The 27099-nt window shown below is 42.2% G+C and overlaps 1 protein-coding gene across 1 annotated transcript in view; it reads left to right on the top strand.

Moving 5' to 3' along the window:
• USP12 (ubiquitin specific peptidase 12) overlaps positions 1-26865 on the top strand; it is a 76654-nt gene extending 49789 nt beyond the window's left edge. The window contains exons 4-9 of the mRNA XM_059995909.1: positions 8318-8547; positions 12047-12123; positions 12237-12320; positions 18952-19149; positions 21635-21713; positions 23698-26865. Coding sequence (XP_059851892.1) covers positions 8318-8547; positions 12047-12123; positions 12237-12320; positions 18952-19149; positions 21635-21713; positions 23698-23799 — 770 coding nt within the window. The 3' untranslated portion in view covers positions 23800-26865. The remainder of the gene's footprint in view (positions 1-8317; positions 8548-12046; positions 12124-12236; positions 12321-18951; positions 19150-21634; positions 21714-23697) is intronic.
• The last annotated feature ends 234 nt before the right edge of the window (positions 26866-27099 follow it).

Raw genomic sequence — 27099 nt, 5'->3', positions numbered from 1 at the left:
AGCATTTGCCTTATGTGTTGAGGTGCTCCTATGTTGGGGCATAAACATTTATAATTGTTATATCTTCTTCTTGGATTGATCCTTTGATCATTATGTGGTGTCCCTCCTTATCTCTTGTAATAGTCTTTATTTTAAAGTCTATTTTATCTGATACAAGTATTGCTACTCCAGCTTTCTTTTGATTTCCATGTGCATGGAATATCTTTTTCCATCCCTTCACTTGCAGTCTGTATGAGTCTGTAGGTCTGAAGTAGGTCTCTTGTAGACAGCATATATATGGGTCTTGTTTTTGTATCCATTCAGTCAGTCTGTGTCTTTTGGTTGGGGCATTTAATCCACTTACATTCAAGGTTATTATCGATATGTATGTTCCTATTACCATTTTCTTAATTATTTTGGGTTTGTTTTTGTGGGTCTTTTTCTTCTCTTGTGTTTCCTGCCTGGAGAAGTTCCTTTAGCATTTGTTGTGAAGCTGGTTTGGTGGTGCTGAATGCTGTTAGCTTTTGCTTGTCTGAAAAGCTTTTGATTTCTCTGAATGTGAATGAGATCCTTGCTGGGTAGAGCAATCTTGGTTGTAGGTTTTTCTCTTTCCTCGCTTTAAGTATATCCTGCCACTCCCTTCTGGCCTGTAGAATTTCTGCTGAAAAATCAGCTGATAACCTTATGGGGATTCCTTTGCATGTTATTTTTTGTTTTTCCCTTGCTGCTTTTAATATTTTTTCTTTGAATTTATTTTTTGTTATTTTGATTAGTATGTGTCTTGGTGTGTTTTTCCTAGGGTTTATCCTTTATGGGACTCTCTGTGCTTCCAGGACTTGGGTGACTATTTCCTTTCCCATGTTAGGGAAGTTTTGGACTGTAATGTCTTCTCATATTTTCTCAGACCCTTTCTTTTTCTCTTCTGGGACCCCTATGATTTGAATGTCGGTGTGTTTAGTGTTGTCCCAGGGGTGTCTTAGGCTGTCTTCATTTCTTTTCATTCTTTTCTCTTTACTCTGTTCCACAGCAGTGAATTCCAGCATTGTGTCTTCCAGGTCGCTTATCCATTCTTCTGCCTCAGTTGTTCTGCTATTGATTCCTTCTACTGTATTTTTCATTTCAGTTACTGTGTTGTTCATCGCTGTTTGTTTGTTCTTTAGTTCTTCTAGATCTTTGTTAAACGTTTCTTGTATTTTCTCAATTCGTGCCTCCATTCTATTTCTGAGGTTCTGGATCATCTTTACTATCATTACTCTGAATTCTTTTTCAGGTAGATTGCCTATTTCCTCTTCATTTATTTGGTCTTATAGGTTTTTACCTTGATCCTTCACCTTTGACATATTTTTTGTCATCTCATTTTTTTTTTTTTTTTTGTTTTAATGAGTGGCATTGTGTTCCTGTCTTACTGGTTGTTTGGCCTGAGGTTTCCAACACTGGAGTTTGTAGGCTGTTGGGTAGAGCTGGGTCTTGGTGCTCAGCTGAGGACCTTTGTGAGACCTCAATCCAGTGAATATTCCCTGGGGTCTGAGGTTCTCTGTTAGTCCAGTGGTTTCGACACAGAGCTCCCACCGCAGGAGCTTCAGCCAGATCCCCTGCTCGTGAACCAAGATCCCGCAAGCCACGTGGGGTGGCAAAAAAAAAAAAAGAGAACAATAACAAAGTAAAAAATAAAATTAGAGTAGGAAACTAACAGATATGTTAGAAAGACTATAAAAATAAAAATATAGATGAATCAACAACCGGAGAGTACATCAGTACCACAATAATAGAAAAAGAGGAGGAGGGAGAAGGAAAAGAAAAGAAAGAAAAGGAGAAAAAAGAGGAGGAAAAGGCCTTGGCTGTGGAGGGCGGGGCCTAAGCAAGGGCGAGGTTTGGGTAGTGGGTGGGGCCTATTCTTAGGACCCACAGGACTGGAAAAGGCCCTGGGGCTGTGGGGGGTGGGGCTTAGGCTGAAGGAACAGAAGGGGCCCAGGCGTGCCCCCCACCCCTGGTCTCAGAGGGCCAGAGACCTCACCTGGGAGCCCAGCAGGCTTCCTGGGCTCTAGTGGGCTGGGCAAACGCCCTACTCTCCTCTCCTGCTCCTCCCACCTGCCTTTCCTGTTCTCCCCTCGGCCTCCCTCCTATGCCCCCGGGGCCAGGGAGAGGGGTGGGCCCTGGAGGGCAGAGGAGCGGCCTGGGAGCCCAGCAGGCTCCCCGGGCTGAGTGGGCAGGACACACGCCCTGCGCTCCTCTCCCTCTCCTCCGGGAGGGTCCCTCCCATCTGCCTCTCCTGCTCTCCCCAGCCTCCCTCCTGGCCCACGAGGCCTGGAGGGGGCTTTGGAGCGGGGGTACCAGCCTGGGCGCTTAGCAGGCTTCCCGGCGCAAGTGGGCCAGGCCATTGCCCTCTGTTCCTCTCCCACTCCTCCCGAAGGGCCCTTCCCGCCTGCCTCTCCTGATCTCCCCGGCCTCAGGGGCGCCGATCCTGTCTGGCTTCCACTTCTCCTCCCACTTCAGTCCCCCCACGTCCTGCCTGTTCACTTGGGGGTTCCTCTCGTCTCCTTGGGCGTCAAGGTCCCCACAAGTGGCTGGCAGGCACCCTAGTTGGGAGACGCTAACTCGGCATCTTCCCACACCGCCATCTTAGAATGTATTTTCTGGAGTGTTCTTAAATCAGTCTCCTTCCATGTTACGTTAAAAACTTCCCATTCTGTATTCCCAGTGGATGTTAGCTCTATATTGTTTTAACCACTATTGCTTTATATTACTAATCATTTAGATATCCCTTGGAAAGAATCTATTTTAATTTCAGTAATGGATTTTTGTTTTTAAAATTTTCATTTATGTTACCTATTCGCAGCAGAAGACACTATAGCACTGTGCTCCTGCACGTGGTGTGACAACAGGTGCTCCATATGTATGTTGTCTCTGATGACGGGGATATTTGCATTGCATTAATGATTAAAAGCTTAGTCTTTACTGTGTTCCAGGCACTGTGCAGGAATTAGGGATAATGAAATAAGACAGACCTCTGCCCTCATGGGGCTGACATTCTAGCGAGAAAGACAGACAAACAGTTACGTAAGATAATGTGTCATTGCTACAAATAAAAGTAAGCAGGGCAAGGTGGTAGAGGATGAGGGAGTTGATAAGTGGTGTGAGAGCAGAGATGTGAAGTGAGAGACAAGTCATTTGAAGATCAGAAGCAGGGTTGTTCCAAGCAGGTAGGACAGAAACTGCACTTGCCCTGAGTGCTTGAAGGACAGCAAGAAAATTACTGCAGGTAGAGAGGAGTGAGATGAAGGTCAAGTCAGAGAGAAGGAAGGGCCAGGCAGCTCCCGGTTTATTGTGAAAAGGCCACGGGAGGCCCCTGGAGGGCTCCGCTCTGCATCAGAAGGTCCCCTGGCCGCCGGGGGGCCTGGCGGCAGGAAGGGGCGCCCATGGGCAGCGCGAGGAGAAGCATGGCGACTGGCCGGGAGACCCCTGCAGTCGTGGAGGTAGGAGACGAAGCCGTCCGCTTATGACCATTGACTCCTGTCAGCTCTCCCTTGTTTAGAAGAGTTAACACACAGGTTTGTGACCTAACCAACTGAGTTGACGCAGCTGGATCATCTAAGGAGGACTTGAAGTCAGACCAGCTGGCTCGAGGCAAAGTGCATTATTCACGTGGTTGGTTGGGGCCAAGTTTATTCTTCTCATGTCGTCTGAGCTGTTCCAACCCCTGTTGTCTGTTCCTTCATTCATTCACTCGAGAAATGTCAGGCACGTCTAATGTGCGGCAGTACTGTTCTGAGTGCGGGGGATACAGCAGTGAATGCAGGAGGAAGGGTGCTGCTTCTCCGGGAACCTGTATGTGCACAGCAGCATTTCAGGTGCTATGCAGAGACACAGATACAAAAATATAAACACATATTCAAGTATTCGTCCTCCTCAAGCGAGGAAATAACTACTTGTTCACAAATAACAGCTATGAAATAGATTTTAGTAAATAATTTCTTATATTCATTAATCCTTTTTCTCCAAAAGAGCATGAAAGGTATTTTGTATGATGAAAAGCGTAGCTATTTCTGAATTATGAAGAAAACTTACTTTTAGGCAGTGATTCAGTTTCCCTCTTTTATTTTTTTTGCATTGATGTTACAGCTGTACCAGGACTTTGATAGCTTATATGTTTCATATACGTTTTTTTTTTTTTTTTTTTCGGTACGCGGGCCTCTCACTGTTGTGGCCTCTCCCGCTGCGGAGCACAAGCTCCGGACGCACAGGCTCAGCGGCCATGGCTCACGGGCCCAGCTGCTCCACAGCATGTGGGATCTTCCCGGACCGGGGCACGAACCCGTGTCCCCTGCATCAGCAGGCGGACTCTCAACCACTGCGCCACCAGGGAAGCCCTCATATACGTTTATTTAATATTGACATTGTCTGTCTCTCCCGCTAGACTGTCAGTTCCTCAGTGTCGGGAGCCATTTGTTTCTATGCACCTTTGTAGTCCGAGGACTTAATCCAGTTCCTGGCACATCGGGGGTGCTTACTAGATATTTGTTGGATGAGTGAATGCATGAGTGAATTTGTTTAATTTGCCAAAGCAAGTTTGAAGTCCGCCTTGCCCATTATGCTGCTTTGCAGAGAAGAAAGCCACCCAGAAGAAAGCTAAGGGTTTAGAAATTAGATATAATACAGTTTACAGGGACTGTCGTGAGGCCATTTAGTCGATGATGTTTGGATGTTTACGTGGTCTTGGTTGATGTTTAAAACTACAGTGGCTGCTTGTAGTTTAGGCTCTGCAAGGTTCTGGTATGTTCGGTTTACTATGTTTATAGAAAATGGATGATAATATTTAAAATATTTTAACAAAATAGAGTATTTTCTGATTTACTTTGCATCTCATTTGTAGAGCATTCAGGTCAATTGAGGTATTTCTTTGAATATGATGTCATTGTTCTGTATTAAAGGAACATCCCCCCCCAAAAGATATCTTTTAAAAAAATCTTTTAAAAAAATAAAAACATTTGCATATTTCTGCTTTACAAAAATATTTGTTTTGAAAAACATGCATGTATGCTAAAATAATTTAAGAGGGAAGAGTGAGTCTAGCTTGTGGCATTAAGCCGTCATGTAGCTACCCACTGTGGTGAATTATTCATCCCTCACCCTAACCAGGCCCTTAGCAGTGGTTACAAGTCTTTTTCCTGGCCCTCTCCCATCATCCCTCCCTCTGTATTCTCCATGACCCCCCAGTCTGTTTCCACTTTGTTCAAGACCCCGAATTGCCTCTAGCATAATCTCCCTGTAGTCCTCATCTTAGTGGGCCTCCTGAGGTTGGTGATTCTAGATTTGTGACCTGGGGAGGGGTGAGTGAGAGATGGAAGCTCTTGGTCTTTGAGGGGCCCCATTCACGTCCAGGAGCTGCCTGGACACAGAGCAGGTTAGGGCAGGAGTCGGGGTGGATGGAGAAACCATGGGTCAGGCCATTAGTGGGCGAGGGGAGGTTAGCCATGACCACAGAAGGGTGAGGGTTAAGGGTAGGATGGCCAGATCTTATGCGCTTTCTTGATTGAGGGAGAGTTTTTTTTTTTTTTTTTGCGGTACGCGGGCCTCTCACTGTTGTGGCCTCTCCCGTTGCGGAGCACAGGCTCCGGACGCGCAGGCTCAGCGGCCATGGCTCACGGACCCAGCCGCTCCGCGGCATGTGGGATCCTCCCGGACCGGGGCACGAACCCACGTCCCCTGCATCGGTAGGCGGACTCTCAACCACTTCGCCACCAGGGAAGCCCGAGGGAGAGTTTTTATATGCAAGTGAAAGTGTAGTGGTTTAGGGGTGGCAGCAGGAAGCTAGAAGATGCCAAAGGTTGAAGAAATGGGGAGTTTAGAACAGAAAGCAGCTCTTAGAAGGAACAGCAGACAAAGGGTTGCAAAAGAAGAAAATCCCAAGGATGAGGAAGGAAATGAGGTACAATAAGTGGAGGCTGGGAGACTGGGGGGAGGGGCAGGGCGGTGTTCTTAGGGATGGAGGTTATTGCCATGAGAGGCAAGGGGAAAGGTCGTTGACCTCAGTCATCTCAGCCTTGGCATAGACCGGTCCATTGGCGGCGCCACCTGAGGGTTCCGAGCACGACCTGGCTTGATCTCGGAGACGGAGGGGATGGCCGGAGGGTTTGCAGAGGTGCAGGCGTCTCACGGTGTGGGTGGCGTGCAGTGACGTCTGCCAGAGCAGGTGGTGGGAGTGGTGTCAGATGCTTTGGATCCACTGTCCCTCGTGGGCAAAACCCAGAAGACACGCAGTACAGCAAATTAAAGATCAGTCAGAGGTTAAGTCCACATGGACTAATGCAGGGACTCTTAGGACTCAGGGCTTTTATTGTTCTTAAAAATAACATAGGGAGTTTGTTTAAGGCTAATCAAGCCCCTCAGGACAGACTTATGGCAGAGAAGTGAAGTGTGGCTCCAGGTGCAGTCCTGCATCATCGTGCTGGCCTGTGACATGCCCGTGGCCAGAGGTGGAGCCACAGGATGGAGCAGACAGTCCTGCTCTAGCACCTGCATCTTAAATGTGATACTTTTCAGAGGTCTTTTTGACACCTAGATTAAAATCATTATTTTCTTTTAATGTTCATGAAAATGAATATTTTCACTTGCTCCCATTTTATCTTTATAATAACCTTGCAGAGGAAGATGGCATTCCATTTTAGAGACAGGAAAATCAAGACCTTTTTCGTTACAGTGGGGTTGAATGTTTTTTCATGTGTTTTATTTAAACTTTTGAGTTTTGTTTCTATAAATTGTTGATTTCAAGTCCTTTGCCAACTTTGTATTTTCTGTTGTGTTGAGATAAACTCTTTATATTATATGTTGAAGATGTTAATAACTTGCAGGTTTCACTGTTTTTAACTTTTTCAATGAGATCTAATGCATGGAACTCAGTTTTACGCAGTCATGTCTGTAGCTCTTCTAAAATGTAATTTTTTAATTCCTTTTATTTTAGGAAGGCTCTCCTTAAATTTTCTTCTCAATTTCTATTCTATCGTTTAAAAAACTGTAAACTGTGAACTTCCTGGCACTTATTAAATGTTTACGGAAGCTCTGAAGGTGAAGCTTCCTGACTGGGTGGTCATCTGAGTGCGTTTTGTTGGCTGGACCGCGGGCGCCTTGTGTGGCCAGGTGGCCCCGGCTGCCTGTGTATGGCTCGCTGGGGCCGGATGGCCTGGCTTGAATCCGGGCCCTGCCGCTTCCTGGCAGTGACTTTACCACTTGATCCCCTTTCCTCGCTTGTGAAATACCGTTAACAGCAGTGTCACAGGGCATGAGACCCTGCCCCTGAAGTCCTTCCTCTTCAGGCTCAGGGTGCGTGATGCAAGCACAGGTCAAGCACTTAATGTTAGCGACCCTCAGGTTTCCACGACGTTTACTTATTCCTGTAACTACAGGGAACGTTCCACAGAGTTACAGACCTCACATTTGGAAGGGGCCTTAGAGATTCTCTGGGTTAAATAGGTAGTTCATGATGCCTTTGTTCCCTAAGCCTGACTGCACGGCAGAGTCACCTGGAGGAGCTTTGAAAAGTGCAGGTTCCAGGCCTCATCTCTGACTTAATCAGAATCTCTAGCATGTATGGCCCAGTATTTTTTAATGTTAACAACTTCCTCTGTGGTTCTTATGCATTTGCGTTGGCACTGCCAAGAGGTTGTCCAGCTTCTACTTTAAAACTTTCCATGTTGGGACTTCCCTGGTGGTGCAGTGGTTAAGAATCCGCCTGCCAATGCAGGGGATGCTGGTTCAATCCCTGATCCAGGAAGATCCCACATGCCGCGGAGCAGCTAAGCCTGTGCGCCACAACTACTGAGCCTGCGCTCTAGAGCCTGCGAGCCACAACTACTGAGCCCACGTGCCACAACTACTGAAGCCTCCGCGCCTAGAGCCCATGCTCTGCAACAAGAGAAGCCACCGCAGTGAGAAGCCCGCGCACCGCAACGAAGAGCAGCTCCCGCTCGCCACAACTAGAGAAAGCCCGCGCACAGCAACAAAGACCCAATGCAGCAGCCAAAAATAAAAAAAACTTGCCATGTTGTAATATTTGTGGAGTAATGGATTAAATGAGTTAATAAAAAGCCATTGTTTCTTATCTCCTCAGTACATTATGTGTGAGGATAGGTTTTGCTCTTTTCTCATTGATCTATTAGTATTCTTTTAAAGATTCTCTTTCATCGTAACTTTATTTTCTCCAAATTCAGTCATAATGTGTATATGTGAAAGATACCTTACTCTAACAGTTCCAAACATTTTACTTAGCTCTGATAGAATACTATTCTTTTTTAAATTTAGTTTTTTAATGAAGTTATTAATTCTGAAATATGCTTATTTTCAGAGCTTTTTGACAACTACATGCAGCAAGATGCCCATGAATTCTTAAATTACCTACTAAACACGATTGCCGATATCTTACAAGAAGAGAGAAAGCAGGAAAAGCAAAATGGTCGTTTGCCCAACGGTAATATTGACAGTGAAAATAACAACAGCACACCAGACCCAACGTGGGTTCATGAGATTTTTCAGGGAACATTAACTAATGAAACCAGATGTCTTACTTGTGAAACTGTAAGTATATCATAAAATGTCGTGTAGAACAAATCTAATCCATTATATTCAGTGTTCTTTGGGCGTGAGAGATGCACTGGGAGGTTGTAATCCTCAGGTGTAGAGTAATGACTGCAACAGATGTGCCTCTCAGTTGTCCGCTGGTTAATAGTGAATACTGAGGTGGCAGAGAAGTACTTGCTGCCGTTTGAACTATTTGAGTTTGTTTCACTACAGGAGACCGTAGAGCCATATTCTGGAAATTATAGTCTTAGTTGAGCTCGTAAAACCTACAGGTCAGGGAAGTATATTAATCTGTTGCCCCTTTTCCTACAATCATGTTTGTTGTTTATGGTTGGAATAACAACTGAAGCCTACTGCGCACACTCAAGGAGGGAAACTACCCACTTGCCGGGTAGTTTGTAAAGATGAGCAGTAGGTAAATCTCTTGAAAACGATTTACTCGTAGGGTTGGATAACGCAGGCCTCCTGTTAAGTTCTTACCTTGTTCTCCCTTGACGAATGAAAGGTCAGACTCTTACTTAGGCATCTTTATCCAGTTCTGCCAGTGACCCCTTTACAGCACAGCCTCCTCTCAGCACAGGGTCTGGTTTTGGAGTTCAGTGGTTTGCATCGCATGTGGTCACCACGCTTCCTTTAGCCTCCTGCAATCTGGAACATGTTCATAGTCTTCTTCTCTTTTATGATACTTACATTTTTAAAGACTGTGCCCCTCCCCCTTTTAATCTAACATTCCTCGTATCAAGTTTGCCTGATGTTTCCTTCTAATTAGATGCAGGTTGTGCATTCTTTTTTCTTTTCTTTTATTAATTAATTTTTTATTTTTGGCCGCATTGGGTCTTCGTTGCTGCACGCTGGCTTTCTCTAGTTGTGGCAAGCGGGGGCTACTCTTTGTTTTGGTGCGTGGGCTTCTCATTGCGGTGGTTTGTCTTGTGGAGCCCGGGCCCTAGGCACATGGACTTCAGTAGTTGTAGTTGCAGCACGTGGGCTCAGTAGTCGTGGTGCATGGGCTTAGTTGCTCCGTGGCATGTGGGATCTTCCCAGACCAGGGCTCGAACCTGTGTCCCCTGCATTGGCAGGCGGTTTCTTAACCTCTGCGCCACCAGGGAAGCCCCGGTTTGTACATTCTTGGCCGGAACAATTCATAGTTAATGTGTCCTCGTCAGGATATCACATACAGGCACACAGTTCCTTCTGCCCCTCGTTGGTAAAATTAATTTTGATCTCCGATTCAGGATGTTGTTCAGTTTCTCCACTTCATAATGACTGTTTTTTATGCCCTTGTAACTAGTAGGGAGACTGTGGGAGACACAGATATTCTCGTTCCTCATCAGAATCTCCCCCCAGACTTAGCATTCACTGATGATTTTTGCCCAATCCAGTCTTTACTGAGATGGTTGTACTGCTAGTTTTTAGTAGCAGAGGAGAGTAGCGTGGTCAACTGGAAAAGAGTCCACAAGCTAGAAAGGTAAGGGAAATGCTTTATGGATGTTGGAAAGAATAACATAGTCTACTCGGTTAACTGAATCGGATAAACTTATACTGGCAGAGACTAATAAGGAACTCTTTTTTTTTTTTTCTTTTTAAATAGATTTAAGAAAAATGGAGTGGAAAGTACAGAGAGTTCCCAAATTGCCCCCCTCCCCACTTCCCCCTAATGGTAACATCCTTGGCATTAGTAAGGTATATTTGTTGCAGTTGATGGGCCAATGTCGATACGTTATTATCTGAAATCCATAGTTTACTTAAGGGTTCATTCTTGGTGCTGTCTGTTCTTTGATTTCTCTTTGTTTTGACAAATGTATAATGATGTGTCAATCACTACAGTATCCTGCAGAGTGGTTTCACTCTGTGCTCCACGGATTCCTGCTTCCCTCCTCCTCAACCCCTGGCAGCCACTGGTTGTTTTACTGCCTCCATGGTTTTGCCTTTTCCAGATGCCATGTGGTTGGAATCGCAGGGTATGCAGCCTTTGCAGATTGGCTTCTTTCACTGAGCAGTGTGTATTTGAGGTTCCTGCATGTCTGGTCCCAGCTTGACAGCTCATTTCTTTTTATTGCTGAATTACGATTTATTGTCTGGAGGTACCAGAGTTTATCCATTCACCTACTGAAGGACATGTAGGTTGCTTCCAAGTTTTGATAATTATGAACAAAGCTGTTATGAACGTGCATGTGCCGGTTTTTGTGTGGGCATAACTTCTCAGCCTCTTTGGTTAGTACAGCGCTGAGCACAGTTGCTGGATCGCGTGGTAAGAAGAGTATGTTTAGTTGTGTGAGGAGCTACCAGCGTGGCTGCACCATTGCACATTCCCGCCAGCTGTGAGTGAGAGTTCCTGTTGCTGCACATCCTTATCAGCGGGTGCTGTTGTCAGCGTTTTGGATTTTAGCTGTTCTATTGTAGATGTGTAGTGGTGTCTTGTTTTAATTTGCACTTTCCTGATGACATATGATGTGGAGCATCTTTTCATGTGCTTGTTTGCCATCTGTACATCTTCTTTGGTGAGGTATCTGTACTGGTCTTTGACCCATTTTTAAAATCAGGTTGTTTGTTTTCCTGTTGTTGAGTTTTAAGAGTTCTTTGTATATTTTGGATACCAGTCCTTTATCAGGTGTGTCTCTTGCAGAGATTTCCTCCCAGTCTGTGGCTTGTCTTCTCATCCTCTGAACCGTGTCTTTGGTAGATGAGAAGTTTTTAATTTTAAGTATTAAATTTTAATTTTAATAAAGTCCAGTTTTTTCCTTCATGGAAATGCTTTCGATGTTCTTTAAATGCTTTTGGTGTTGTATTGAAAAGTCATCACAAACCGTCAACGGGTGTAGAGTCGTTGCGAGTGGGAGGCCCCGGGAACCGAGTCGGAGGTCCCTCCCATTGCATCGCGTCGTCTCCTTGCACGTAGGAAAAGTGATGACTAAAGTTCTGTCCTACTCCAGTTCAGATGAATAAATAGTAACTTCATTTTTATAAGATGATTTATTCATAATTCAAACAGAACATTGTTCAATTTTGGGGGGAAATAAAAGAAAGTCATAAGTGAAGATTACAGTTTGGCATTTTGGGCTAAATTTTTTTCTTAAATGATAAAACAATACAGATATCACATCCTTTGCCAAACATTCTCATTCAGTCTTGGCCTTTTTTTTTAAAGAAATAGTGTATATGGTACAGTTTGTTTTATGCTTCACAGTATTACCAAGATTAGGGGAAGTAATGGAATTTCACATCACAGTAGCCTTTGCCAGTAAGCAGTCACAGGTGCACTTTGGTGTTTTACCTCTACGTATAATGAAAGTTACTCATTCAGTGTCCTTTTGAATAACTTGGGGGAAAAAGGATTCTTTATATACTTAATTATACTTAATAATACTAATAATAGAGTGCACTTAATTCTATCATTTTGGAACAGTGATTAAAGAAATCAAAGGTTGTAAAGCAATTATACTCCAATGAAGATGTTTATAAAAAAAAAGAAATCAAAGGTATTTCCCTATTTTTATAGATAAGCAGCAAAGATGAAGATTTTTTAGACCTTTCTGTTGACGTGGAACAAAACACATCCATTACTCACTGCTTAAGGTAAGTGCAGAGTTATTTATTTTGACATGTAATGACTGTCTTTGGGTTTAGAATATTTTTAAATGAATACATACCTTTCTGGTATAGACAGAATCATTTTGTGTTTTACACAGGGGTTTTAGCAACACAGAAACTCTATGCAGTGAATACAAATACTACTGTGAAGAGTGCCGCAGCAAACAGGAAGCACATAAACGGTAAGTCAGCGTGTTTGACATTTATAGCGATTCTTTGCCAGTGCTGTGGATGGGCTTTTCTAGCTGAAAGCGATCTAGGACAATTTGCAATGAGAAAACATTCTTTCTTTTATCACCAACAGCTCAGACTCATTAGGTAATTCCTAGATAAACAGTATTCAACTCTGTACCCTCAGGTGACTTTCTGCATTTAGTGACTGTTTAATAATCATAAACCGATACAGTTAACATATTTTGCTTTGAAGCTTTCTTGATTATGTAAAGTTTTTCTTGGTGAGGAAGGATGAGGGGAAAGTACTTTCCTCACCCTCACCCTAGTTTCCACTGTTCCTACATGGCGTTTTGTACCTTCTCTCAGTATATTATTATGAAGACGGTATTTTGGTATCAAGGAATTGAATCATCATCATCATCATCATCCTGATTATTTTACGTTTTAGTTTGAATCAAACTCAGAAAAGTTGCGTGAACAATACCAACAATGTGTTTTTTTTACCCTAAACCATTTGAGAGTGAGTTCCTGATATGATGTCCCAAGATCCTGGACACTTGGGTAGCTGTTTCCTACCAAAAAGGAAGTCTCCTATGTACTGTATCCATCCAGGTCAGGAAAGTAACACTGATGTGTTACTGTTATCGTAGACCTTATTTTACTGTCACCAGATATCCCAGTAATGTCCTTTATAGAAAAAAGGATCCAGTCCAGAATTACACATTGCATTTAGTATTCATGTCTCTTTAGTCTTTTTTACATTTAGAACAGTTCCTTAGTCTTTTCTTGACTTTCCTTATCTTGGCACTTGAAAATTACAGATTAGTTATTTTATAGAATGTTCTTCTTTGGGTTTGTCTCATGTTTTTGTATGGTTAGGTTCAGGTTATGTATTTTGGGCGGGAATCACACAGAAGTGATGCTGTGTTCTTCTCATTGTGTTCTTTTAAATGGCACACGATTCTATAATATGTGTCAGGTGTCAGGGTTCCTAAGACACTCCTGGATTTGGTGATTGACTAGAAGGACTTGCAGGACTCAGCATGTATAGTCGTGCTCACAGCTGAGATTTATTACAGGGAAAGGGGACAAGTACAATCAGCCCAGGGGAAGCCAGGCCAGCTTGCAAGAGTCCTGTCCCCGTGGAGTCACACAGACGTACTTAGTTCCTCCAGCATCAAATGTGATAACACGGGAGAAGTGTTGTCTCCCAGGGAAGCTCCTTACCAACTCGGTGGCCGAGATTTATTGGGGGCTGGACACGTAGGCATCCTCTGCCTGGCATGTGCCAAAATTCCAGCCTCCCGGAAGGAAAGCAGGTGTTCAGCATAAACCATATGATTTGCACAGACAGTTCTCAGGGGCATCGAGACACGCTTGTCAGTTAGGAAACGGTGGGGACACCCCCCAATCAAGTTCCCAGATGTTAGCCCAGGAGCATCCTCGCACCCGGCCTTTCCGAGGACAGTCTGAGGCCTGCTCTGGGACTCTGTCTTGCACATCCCGTTACTGGTACTGTTCTCTTTGGACACTTGACTGAGGTGCTGTCTCCCAGGATTCTTCACTGTGAAGCTGTGCTTTTCCCCAGTTGTAATTCATATGTATTTTGAGATTGAAAATTTGATGAGAAATGGGGATATTTACAGTTTTTTTCATTTTTTAAATCTCAGTGAGAACTCAGAGATTCCTGTTTTATCCCGTGGGTAATGATTGTCTCGTTTATTTTCATGTTCACATTATCCCGATTTGGCCAGCAGGAGCCCCTTCCCGCTGCCTCCTGTGTCTTTTGCCCCGTCCCTTCGTTCTCCAGCCCCTCTTTACTCTGTAGTGCAACAAGATGTCCAGGCTCGCTTTGTCCCTTCCTTGCCGCCCACGCTGGTACCAGCCGTTTCTCGAAGGAGCCCTGGTTCCTTTTAGGGGGAGAATAACGTTTAAAAACCAGGACCGTGGTATAGGTGTGCTCGTTGCCGTTGCCGTGTCACTGTTCCTGGGCCCACTTAGTGAACAGAGCTGGAGGACATGTGTGCTCGTGTGTGTACATATGTACACACATTTACATCTGTGCTTATTTATCTGTTGGTCTCTCTGTATCGAAAAACCACAAATTCACAACAGTACCTCCAGTTTCATCCAACACCATAGGGTTTATTCTGGTTTTCTCCTTTTTAATATTTGTAAGCCCCTCCTCTGACAGTACAGATTGGCTCCCATTATCCTTATATATTTAATAGTTTGGTCAGTGCCCCTGTAGGTAGCCAGGCTTATCACCGCACCCCTGCCCCCCAGAAATAAACCTGCATCTGTATGCTCAATGATCTTCAACAGATGGTGGTGGGAAAACTGGGTATCCACATGCAAAAGATTGAAGTTGGATCCTTACTTCATACCATTCACAAAAATTAACTCAAAATTGGTTAAAGACCTAACCATAACACCTGAAACTATAAAACTCTTAGAAGAAAACATAGGGGAAAAAAAAGCCTCACGATGTTGAGTGTGGCAGTGATTTCTTGAATGTGACACCAAAAGCACAAGCAACAAGAGCAAAAACAGATAAATGGGACTGTATCAAACTTAAAAACTTACGTGCAACAAAGGAAACAACGGAATGAAATGACATGAATGGGAGAAAATATTTGCAGAATATTAACAGAATGGGAGAAAATATTTGAAAACCAGATATCTGATAAGAGGTTAATATCCAGAATATAAAGAACTCACACAACTCAACAGTAGAAACCACATCCTTGGGCAAAGGACTTGAGTAAACATTTCTCCAAAGATGACATACAGATGGCCAACAAGCATATGAAAAGATAACATAACTAGTTATCCGGGAAGTGCAAATCAAAACCACAGTAAGATACCACCTCACATTAGTTAGGATGGCCACTTTCAAATAAAAAGAGAAAATAATGAGTGTTGATAAGGATATGCAGAAAAGGGAACTGTGTACTGTTGGTGGAAATGTAAAATGTTGCAGCCACTGTGGAAAACAGTGTGAAGGTTCCTCAAAAGTATTAAAAATAGCATTAAAAAAAAATAGCATTACTGTATGATCCAGCATTCTGCTTCTAAGTATATATCCAAAAGAACTGATAACAGGATTTTCAAAGAGATATGTGCATTCCCGTGTTCATTGCTCTAGTATTTACAATAACCAAGAAGAGGTGGAGGCAACTTAAATGTCTGCTGACAGTCACACATGGTCATAGGTCATGTTCCCCTCACCCCCAGCACCATGTGCCCCAGTTAGTCGTGCTTGACATTAAGTTTATAAGAGGAAACTGTGGAATTTTATGTACAATTATTAAGCTTTTCTGTGTGGTCAAGACTTGCCCTTTTTCTTTTCTAATGTAAAAATTTAAAGCTATAAATTTTCCTCTAAACGCTGCTTTGGCTGTGTTCCCACAAATTTTAACATGTTGTATTTGCGTTATCATCCATTTAAAAATCTATTCTAATTTCCCTTGTGATTTTGTCTTTGTCCCATGGATTATTTAGAAGCATATAGCTTAGTTTCCATATTTCAGGGGGATTTTGCTATTTTTTGTTTTTTAATTTTTGTCAGGAAAATATATCCTGTGATCTCTGTCTTTTGGAAGTTATTGAGACTTCTTTCATTGTCCAGTACATTAATGAATGTCCAGTTGTACTTGAGAAGAACACATATTCTTCAGTTTGAAATGGAGTGTTCCATAAATGTTGATTAGATCTGTAATTTGGTTGTTCATACCTTCCCTATTCCTACTGACTTTTTTGGTTAGAGAAGTCTGTTAAAGACTTTACCTCTGTGCATTTATCTGTTTATTTCTTTAATTCTATCACATTTGGTACTTGGTACTTGAAGATTGTGTCCTCTTGATCAGTTGGCCCTCTTTATTATGGAATGTCCTTCTTTTTTGTTTTTGGAATGTCCTTCTTTATCTCTAGTAACACTCCTTGGCTTGGGTTCTACTTTGTCTGATATTAGAATCAGCCAGAGCCAGCTTTGCTGACTTTGTTAATGTCTTTTTCCATCCTTCTACTTTTTAAAAATAGTTTTAAATTATGATTAGATATTATCTAATTATAATTAGATAATAGGAAGGTAAATACCTCTTACGTTAGTGCAAAATGAACACACCTTATTGTTTTAAAGATGTAAAAGCAAGAAAATGTAGATCATAAATTCATCCAAATTTTAATCATTGTGTAGTAGGTAAATGCCATTTAAAAAAATCTAAATGGAAAATTAACTTATAAGTCAGTTTACAGAAGATAAAAATCAATGTCGGGGACTTCCCTGGTGGTCCAGGGCTTGAGACTCTGTGCTCGCAATGCAGGGGGCCCGGGTTTGATCCCTGGTCAAGGAACTAGATCCCACGTGCTGCAACTAAGACCCGGCACAGCATGCATGCATGCATGCGTGCATGCGTGCATACGTAAATCAATACATTTAAAAAATCAATGCCTATTTCAGACTTTAACTAAAAAGGAAAAAAAAGTTCTCTGTCCTCCCGTTTTTTTCTTTAGCATATTTGTCTTTTGGAGAAAACGTTACATTCTGAGACCACTTTTTTAACAACAGTGACAGAGATCAAGAGCTCCCTAAGGTCACCTTTCTCCACACATGTTTGAATGGAAGGAAAACCAGAATCCTATCAGTTCTTTGGTGTGTTGGTGGAATTGGTGTTTCAAGCAGGAAATGAACTTCTTAGTTCTTCCTTCTGCTGCACGGTCTCCATGATGAATTGGACTCAGCTTATATATGTGTTCATTTCTTCCTGAGCCATTTCAGTATGAGAAGAATTTTGTGAGATAGTCTCTCATCATCTATAAAATGTGGCTCCACAAATATTTGTGTTTGACTTTATCCTGTGTCTCTTCACAAGTGTTGGGTTTCCTCTGGGAAGAAGTGCTGCTGGGAGGATTCGTGTTCCTCCCGTGTTGTCTGATGGGGCGTGTTTTATAAGCCAGCGTTTGGACATGTTCTGTTTTCTCCATTTGGGCCTTTCCCCCTCTGCTCTGGCTTAATTTCTAAAAGCACATTTTTCCTAACCCCCAGGCCATATCTGTCTCCTCTTCCTCATCTTAACTGCCTGTGTCTAATACACTACTAACGTATTTAACACTTAGAAAAATCCTTGTGGGTTTGCACCTCACTGGACATTTTCAAAGGATGGTTTGCTTTTATTGTTTTGAAAGAGTTTGTTTTAGCAACTCTGTACCAGTTTAATTGAACATCTGATGTTTAAGAGTTGGATTACTGTATATATAAATATATATCTTGACTTTTTTACTTTCCGTAACTATTTTCCCATGCCATTTAGAAACTTTCAACAACATTGTTTGAAGTTGTAAAATACTCTGTTGTGTTTGTATTGTAATGTATTTCAGCGTTTCATGTTGTTGAATAGCTAGGATTCTCCTACTTTTTCACAATATAAAATAACTCCAGAACTGAATTCTTCTCAGAAGTCTTGTATTTGAGATGATCTATTTAGTTTCGATTACTGAGGCAAAGGCCATAAAGGCTGTTAATTCGTATTGCTAGATTGCTTTCCAGGAACGATTAGGTTTTACATTTATTTTCGCTAATGTTTTCCAAAAGCCAGGTTAATAAACACTTCTGGAATAATAAGCTACCGCACCACATTTAAGACCTGTAGAATGCAGATCTAGAATGATGCTGTAAAATGAGTTGTTTTCACTTCGTTAGAGGCAGAGGTTTAATAAGTTTCATTTTTTAATCATGAAAAGTGTTTTGCTTCACTGAACACACACAGAATTCAGTTCTGTAGTGTTTGTCAAGTACCTACGTGTGCTAGGTGGAGAAATATAATAAAAGAGATGGTTCCTGTCCGTCCGGAGTCCAGACCCTAGAAGAGAAAGACCCGTAATCATCTAAATGTTTTATAGTGTAATAAACTGTACAGATATGAAGTGAGCGTGTAAAGTGCTGATGGAGGGTTGAGGAGAACAGCTATTTGCGCCAGAAGATCAGGCGTCGGCGCTGAAGTGAAATGGGGGAGCAGAGGCATCTCGGGGAGAGGCTGCCCGGAGGGGTCCTTCAGGGCGTTGGGGAATGGGGAAGCCCGTGCTTTACAGGTGAAAGCTTCACTCCTGCGTTTCCAGGTTATTTTGTTCCCTTTCCAGGATGCACGCAGCCACCGCTCTCACTAAGGAGCTGCTCCTTGTCTCTGGCAAACACCTTTAATGGATGGTCTTTAATGCTTTTCTCGCTGTCCCCTGCTCTGTCTGTTACTGAATTATATAGCTGAATAGAACAAATGGATCTCAGCCTCCATTCACCTCCGAAGGAGTGAGCGGCCTTAAGGAACTGGTTTTTCCTGCGGCTGGCACAGTGACCTATATTTCAGAAGTACAGAGTTCTTAATAAAGGAATGTACCATCATATCTCTTTGGGAGCCGTACCGAGTGCTGTGTCAGATTATGTGGTTTGGTGATGATGGGGGGCAGGGGCCGTCTTAAGACTTTTGCTTTGCTAATACAAAAGTCATGGGTAGAAATACGCAAAAGTGGGCAGTGCCAGGCTTTGAAAACTATCAACTGTTACTTGAATCGTGAAGTTTGATAGTTCTTTTAAGGACATGGTGAACGTCTTATGAAATTTTGTTTTCATGTTTATTTTAACAGGATGAAAGTTAAAAAGCTGCCCATGATTCTAGCTCTGCATCTGAAAAGATTTAAATACATGGATCAACTTCATCGATACACAAAACTTTCTTACCGGGTCGTTTTTCCCTTAGAACTTCGTCTATTTAACACTTCAGGCGATGCAACCAATCCTGACAGAATGTACGACCTCGTGGCCGTCGTGGTTCACTGTGGAAGGTAACAGGGCCGTGGGCCATGGTGGCAGGATGGTCGGTGGTGGGCAGGTGCGCGCACAGGGTGCTCGTGAGCCGCTCAGATATGCAGGCCCTTTGGAGGTTTCCGTAGCCCTCGGTGCTGTAGGACGAAAATAAGTTTGTTTCAAATGGATATTTCAGATGCATTTTACCATTTCATTCTTAAAACCTTTACATATTAAAATAGTGTGTTATTGCCTGGATTTGATACTTGTTCTTATTATTTAAATATTATTCTGGGAACTTTAAGTCCTGTGAGTTTTTCGTTTCCTTTTTTCTTGATTATTGGTAAAAAAAAAAACACTGCTTAAAGCGATTTTACAAAATAAGTTCTTTCTGAGATTAATTGGATATGTTCATCATGTTAATGATTGTGAAAAACGCTTTAAAAGGTTTTGGAGATAATCTTCAAAGATAAGCTTTCTGATTTTATAAGTCCGTGTGTTTGTTTCCTGTTAGCCAATAGAGTGTACTATCTCATCTATAGATCTTAATTTATAGAATAGCTCAAAAAATTCTCAAACCACAAGAGTGTCACATAATCAACATTTATATTTGGAACATACAGTCTTCATTGACTGTTTAGAATTTCCTGTAATAATTTTATTTTTTATTTATTTATTTTTGGCCACACTGTGCAGCTTGTGGGATCTTAGTTCCCCGACCAGAGATGGAACCCAGGCCCTGGCAGTGAAAGTGCCGAGTCCTGACCCCTGGGCCTCCAGGGAATTTCCTCCTGTAATAATTTTAAAACAGGTCACTCATCCTTTTCCCCCTGGCTGTTGCAAACTTGTACTAACAGCGTGTTGTACTCCAGCCTCTCCTTAGCTGTCCCTCCCTCTCCCAGCTTTCTGCTCAGAATATGTCAGGACAGCTGGGAGGGAGTCCACTTCTGTCACAGTCTTTAACCTCCATGGTCTGTGTCAGCCCATCTCCTGCCTCTTATCCTCAGCAGAAATCTTTGTTTTCCATTTTCGGAGCATTATGTTTCTAAAGAAAGAGTGATGACATCTGAACAGAGGAAAACAATATCGGGTACCTTACAGAACCCTGGTGTGATGATCAGACTGGAGGTTTATTTTAGCATTAAAAGTGGTGTTTTTTTTTAAGTTTTGAGGTATTTTCCTCTACAGTGAAAAAGTACTATCTTTGTGTCATTTTGTCACCTAAGATATTCATCTCAACTATGGAATCAAAGATCTGAGGAAACTTGGAGGCAGCTTATTCTTATATCTGAGGTTGCTACTTTTAAAATAGTATTCACCATAAAGAATAATCTGTGTTGAAAATTACTTCAAAGTCTGTAATATAATAATTGTGGTAGAATTATAATTTGATTTTAAAAGTATATATAAGCTTTTATAGTGAGTCATACTTAAACTGGGAGAGGTTAAAAATCTTTGACGTGTTCTTTGTAAAGAATTTCTTTTAGGGACTTCCCTGGCGGTCCAGTGGTTAGGACTCTGCGCTTCTGCTGCAGGGGACACGGGGTTCGATCCCTGGTCAGGGAACTAAGATCCTGCAAGCCACGAGGCACAGCCAAAAAAAAAAAAAGAATTTCTTTTAAAAGAAATAATCCCACCTTTATTTTTACATTCTTCTAGATTTCTGTATTCCAGATTTGTTGAAAATGAGATGCAGAGGCAATTATAATAATTATAATGGTGCTAAGAGTTAAGTACTTAAAGCTAGCACTAATAATACTAAAAAAAAGTCACTTGTTTAAAGAAGTTTATGAAGTTGGAGCTTGATTTCAGAGCCCAGGATTCGATATCTGTACTTTTTCAAGCATCACATGGAATCCTTCCTCGAGAAAAACTATTGCCGAGGGTTGAGACTCAGAAATAACTACGTGCGTTGTTTTATAGTTTAATTCAGCGTGTTCTGCCTGTGATCACCTCTCCTCCCCCCAAAAAAATGCTAGAAATTTTTATTTAAATCTTTTATAGAAGCATATTGGAAAATCACTTCAAAAATAATAATTTTAGGGCTTCCCTGGTGGCGCAGTGGTTGAGAGTCCACCTGCTGATGCAGGGGACGCGGGTTCGTGCCCCGGTCCGGGAAGATCCCACATGCCGCGGAGCGGCTGGGCCTGTGAGCCATGGCCGCTGAGCCTGCGCGTCTGGAGCCTGTGCTCCGCAACGGGGGAGGCCACAACAGTGAGAGGCCCGCGTATCGCAAAAAAATAATAATAATAATAATTTTAAAAGGCAACAAAGAATTTTATAGTATAGCTTTATATAAAGAGAATACTGGTTATATCTCTCAGAGTAGAGTACTGATTATTTGGTCTTAAAATTGAATGCCAGTTCAGATCAATGTAGCTTGATCTTTTGGGGGAAAGAATAGGTAAGGAATATTTTTATCTGTTTCAGTTTTTCTACTTTATAAAACGTGGAATATAGGGCATAGAAGAGCAATGTTAATAAACTTTGTATAAAATTAACTTTTATTTCTCTTTGTTTCAGTGGTCCCAATCGAGGCCATTATATTGCAATAGTTAAGAGTCATGATTTTTGGTTGTTGTTTGATGACGACATTGTAGAAGTAAGTAGTTTCCTAATTTCTTGTTTTTCTTCAAAGTTGTGTGTGTATTTTGCTCTTAACTTTTTCCTTCCAGCTTCTCATTGTATATGACAGGTCTTCAGATTGTAGTCTAATTTCTACTTCTTGCTCCCTAACATCCAGTCCCATTGCTGTAATGGTCAGCTAACCTTTAAAATGTTTAGAGGGCTTCCCTGGTGGCGCAGTGGTTGAGGGTCCGCCTGCCGATGCAGGGGACACGGGTTCGTGCCCCGGTCTGGGAAGATCCCACATGCCGTGGAGCGGCTGGGCCCGTGAGCCATGGCCGCTGAGCCTGCGCGTCTGGGGCCTGTGCTCAGCAACGGGAGAGGCCGCAGCAGTGAGACGCCTGCATACCGCAAAAAAAAAAAAAAAAAAAGTTTAGAATAGGCACTTCCCTGGTGGCACAGTGGTTAAGAATCTACCAGCCAATGCAGGGGACACGGGATTGACACCTGGTCCGGGAAGATCCCACGTGCTGCGGAGCACGTAAGCCTGTGCACCACAACTACTGAGCCTGCGCTCTAGAGCCCGTGAGCCACAACTACTGAGCCCGCCTGCCACAAGTACTGAGCCCGCATGCCACAACTACTGAAGCCTGCGTGCTTAGAGCCTGTGTTCCACAACAAGACAAGCCACCTCAATGAGAAGCCCTCACACCTGCACAGCAACCAAGAGCAGCCCCTGCTCGCCACAACTAGAGAAAGCCCGCGTGCAGCAACGAAGATCCAACACAGCCATAGACAGATAGATAGATAGATAGATAGATAGATAGATAGATGAATAAATAAAATTTTAAAAAATGTTTAGAATAAAACAAGGGAAATCTTTCAACAACAGAGCTAGTTTAAAAAAAAACACTAGGGCTTCCCTGGTGGTGCAGTGGTTGAGAGTCCGCCTGCCGATGCAGGGGATGCGGGTTCGTGCCCCGGTCCGGGAAGATCCCACATGCAGCGGAGTGGCTGGGCCCATGAGCCATGGCCGCTGAGCCTGCGTGTCCGGAGCCTGTGCTCCGCAACAGGAGAGGCCACAACAGTGAGAGGACCGCGTACCGCAAAAAAAAAAAAAAACACTATTAACAAAATAACTTATTGAGCTATAAGGCACAGTAAAGCATGCAAATTTTAAACAACTTAAATTTTTACATGTGAATGCGTGCCCACACGTAACCGCCATCTAGATCAAGATATAGTATATTTTCAACACCCCAAGAAGCTCCCTTATTCCTCCTCCTGGTCAGTACCCACAGCTTTCCTCCCCTAGCCACCATCCTCTGGAATCCACTATTTTGAATTTTACTATGTTACTGTGATGAATTTTGCCTGTGTTTGAATATGAGGGGCTCATCCAGTATGACTGCTTTTGTGTCTGGCTTTTTCACTCATCAGTACCTGTGCAACTCAATCTTGTTGCCTGCAATGGTAGTTCTTTCTTTATTGCTGTCTGATTTTCCATTGTACGGCTAAACCACGTTAGAAACTTGACTTTTTGTCCATTGTTGACTATTACAAATAAAACTGCCTTGATTATCCTTGTACAAGTCTTTCGTTGGACATAGGCCCTCATTTTCCTTGGGTATATTGTAGATTGAACCATATGAAACAGCCATTTTTGTAGGTCCCAAATGGTTGACAATTAGTGGTTTCCTATAGTTCAGGGTAGAATAGAATTGCTGGGTCACACACAGGGTGATTGTATGTTCAGCCTTAGAAGATGATGCTAAACATTCTCCCCAGCGTCTGTGCCATTTTACGTTCCTCCCCGCTATGCATGAGAGTTGCATTTGTTCCACGTTCTCACCAGTACTTGGCATCGTCCGTCTTTTTAATTTAAGCCATTTGGGTTGTGCAGAGCTGTTTTATGAATGAGAAAATGAAAGGCATTATTCTAAGAAAGCTTGAAGATTTTATTGGATTCAAGCAGTTCAAAGAGCTTGTTTTTGTACTAAAGTTTGTGTTTTGCCTCACAGAAAATAGATGCACAAGCTATCGAAGAATTCTACGGGTTGACGTCAGATATCTCAAAGAACTCTGAGTCTGGCTACATCCTTTTCTATCAGTCCCGGGACTGAGGGAACCGCGATGAAGAGAGACCTTCTGCCTCATTTCTTCTCTGGTTATTTGGGAAAGGATCAAGCACCAGTTTTCCAAGAAAAGAGAAATGCAGGAAGCTCAGGGGGCAGTAGCACACTTTGCACACAGTAAAGCAAAGACTGGATTCACACGCTCTTCCTACCGTGGTAGTTGATTGATTTGCTCAGGTATCATGCTGTCTGCACAGTTCCATACAACGAGGCAGTGAAATCAGAGATACCAGCTCCTCTTGTAAAACAGCCTTCCAGTAATTGACATGCATTTTCTCTTCATTAATTGCACCAGTAATGATTGAACTCCTTGGGGGTGCAGTAGAAAGAAAAGGAATCTGTGAGGTTGTACTGACAATTGCAGGAGATGATGTTGAACACACTGCATACATTTGCCTGGTTGAACACATCGAGAAGCAATACTGGGTGGTCTTTTCAAGCGTAAACCAGAAATACTTTTGGGCCCAACACTTGCAGTTGCCTTCCTGATGTAAAGAAACTAACAGATACTAGAATCCAGTGTCAGGAAGACAAATACGTTTGCTTCTCTGAAGAAGCTTATAATAATATACAGTATATGTATATCTAGGGAACAGTTGGTCAAAAGTGGCTTTTTGTTTCCCCAAGGGGAAAGACTGGCTTTGTAATTATAATTTTTTTCCTTATTTATTTTACTTAAAACTGGTAGAGTCTAAGTATTGTATGAAGTGCCCATGATTCTGTCGTAAATTTCAGCATATTTTTATTAGTTTTTGTCAGTTTAACTAATCCTTTTGTTTCTGTTTTTAAGGTGAATTTTAAACTCTGTTTTAAATCATAAGTTACCTTAAGAAAAATAGCAGTGAGAGGAGGTACATACTCTTTTTCGGGAGGAACTGATATCTCTGGCTAAAGATTTGTCCTAGTTGTCACTTATTTCATTCAGTTTTAATTTCAGTAAAATTAAAAACTATCCCAAATTCCCTGTCATTGTGGAATGATCTAAGAAGTCCTGGTGCGGTGGTGGTGTGCGGCCTTGAGAGTTCGTCAGTGCTCTGCTTCAGGTTGAGGCCACGTTTGGAAAACTCATGTCATAGCAGCTACGTTACTTTTAAATGTTCTTTATCCTGGAACGAAGTGATCCATCCCAGCCCCAGCTCCTGGAGAGCTAACAGACCCTGTGAGGGTTACATTTTAATGAGGTCGACCAGAAGTACTTTGAAAGCAAGTCTTTTTTTATTTTTTTTCCCCTTCCACCTTTACAGATGTTATTGGAATTTAACTTTGTGTTTAAGACTTCATTCTGTTGGCAGTTTCAAGAAGTAATATGTGTGATGCAAGATGTACGTAAACCGTTGCAGTTGACATTTTGCCATGCATCAAGAAGTTGTCTGACAGTGGCCGAATGTAACTTGCTAAAAATAATTGAATATATATTCAAGATAATAGCAATCAGGCCTTAGATGTTCTTTATTCATGTTTTCTCGAGGCAGGAATCTTTTTCTTTTAATCGTTGTAATTTCGTAAACTTATTTTACTAATACTGTTGAACCTGAAAAACAAGCAACAAAAAAATGTTTTGTCTGCTGCTATTATTAACATTTATTATCTGTATCTTTTAGCTCAGGAAATGACTTCACCTGTTCGTTCCATGGATCGATCTTTAACAGGGTCACTTAGCTAATGGGGCTGTTGAAACAGATGTACTGGGAGAAAATGATGATATATTTTGACAGATTGCTTTTTAAGAGACAGTTTCTAAAGCCTTGCCCTGGCTGGAATGGTTCTGGTACAGATTATATGGCCTGCCTGATCTACCGCCACGGCACAGAGAGTCACGACCAAGAGTGTGGGCAAGGTGATAGCCGCGGAGGTGGAGGCATCTTTTATTTTGAGGGCTTTAGCCAAATTGTCTTGGAATTTAAAGCGAAATTTCTGCAGCTTTCAGTATGGAGATGAGGAGTAACGTGAAGCTGAACCAGTTTTTCCTTGCGTTGGGCCACAACATGTATGAGAAAGAGAGATGAAGTCATTTGCATAAAGGTACAGCATTGGGATATTATGTTGTGTTTGTTTTTACATTTTGCATTTAAAAAAACATACAGTGAAGTAAAAGCCAAGGTTAGATTTCCTATTAAAGCAAGTTCTAGCGTTGTTTTTGAGTTCCATGGTAGTCACACACTGTTCACATCTACACCCTGTTTAATAGGATGACTTGTCAGGAGGGGACGATGGGGTGACGGTTGTCAGTTTTCTGCGTACACTCTGAGTGCAGCTGCATCTACGTAAAATGTCTTGAAGCTTCTCAGAAATACAGTATACTTTAAAAACATGTAGGGTTAGGGTCGGGGGGGAAAATGCAGATACAGTAAGTAAGAAAAGTGACCCATATCGAACGCGTTGTGAGGTTGTGTGCTGGTCCGACTGATGGAACTGAGGGGTGGGTTTCAGTTGTAAATGGTGGCTGATTGCTGTCTAACTGTGTACATGTATGTTGGGATGGCTATCCCATATTTTGTATATTGGAATACAAATTTCTATAAATTATCATAACTGAAAGTAAATATTCTAAATTAAGTCTCACTTCTAAGTCACATGACTTCTGTCTTGGCGGCTTTACCTTTTAAAGTTGGCTCGAGACAGGAGCCCTGAGACTTTGGGCAAAGAGAAGAGGTGAGGAATGTAATATATGGGTCTCGTCGCCTCTAACCATCCGTGTAGGGTTTTTTCTTTCCTTGACGGCAGTAGAAAGACCTCACTCCCATAACTTACTACTCTTGATACTTTCTTTAAAGCTACTTTTCAATAAAGATTCTCTCATGAGGTATTTACCTGGGAGTTGGGAGGCTAAGGCGCTCAGGTCCTGGCTCTTCAGTGAATTTAACTGTGTGACCTTGGGCAAGTCACTTAACCTCTCTGTGCTTCAGTCTCCCTATCTTGTAAAATGGGAGTAATACCTACCTCACAGGGTTGTTGTGGGGATTAATTAGATATAATGTCTGTAAAGCATCTAAGGTTCTTGAAGAAGGCGCTATATAAATACAAAATAATATCTATTAAAGTTGGTTTATTTGTGCTTGTGGGGTTTTGTGTGTTTTTTCCTTTTTTCCTCAAATGCATTTGCAAACTAGAAGTACTACACACTTCGGACACTGTGTTACTGGTTTTGCTCAGAAGTTACTACTTTTGTGACCCAAAGAGATTTTCCCAGAACACATCCCATTTGTGTAAAATAGCATTCTGTACGTGCCTGCGTGTTTCTTCAGCACGTACCTTGCATTTATTTGTCTTTATTTAGTAGCATTGTCC

The sequence above is a fragment of the Delphinus delphis genome, chromosome 18 (genome assembly GCF_949987515.2).
Source record: "Delphinus delphis chromosome 18, mDelDel1.2, whole genome shotgun sequence".
NCBI classification, from domain to species: domain Eukaryota; kingdom Metazoa; phylum Chordata; class Mammalia; order Artiodactyla; family Delphinidae; genus Delphinus; species Delphinus delphis.
This window is presented reverse-complemented; position numbering and strand designations above follow the sequence as displayed.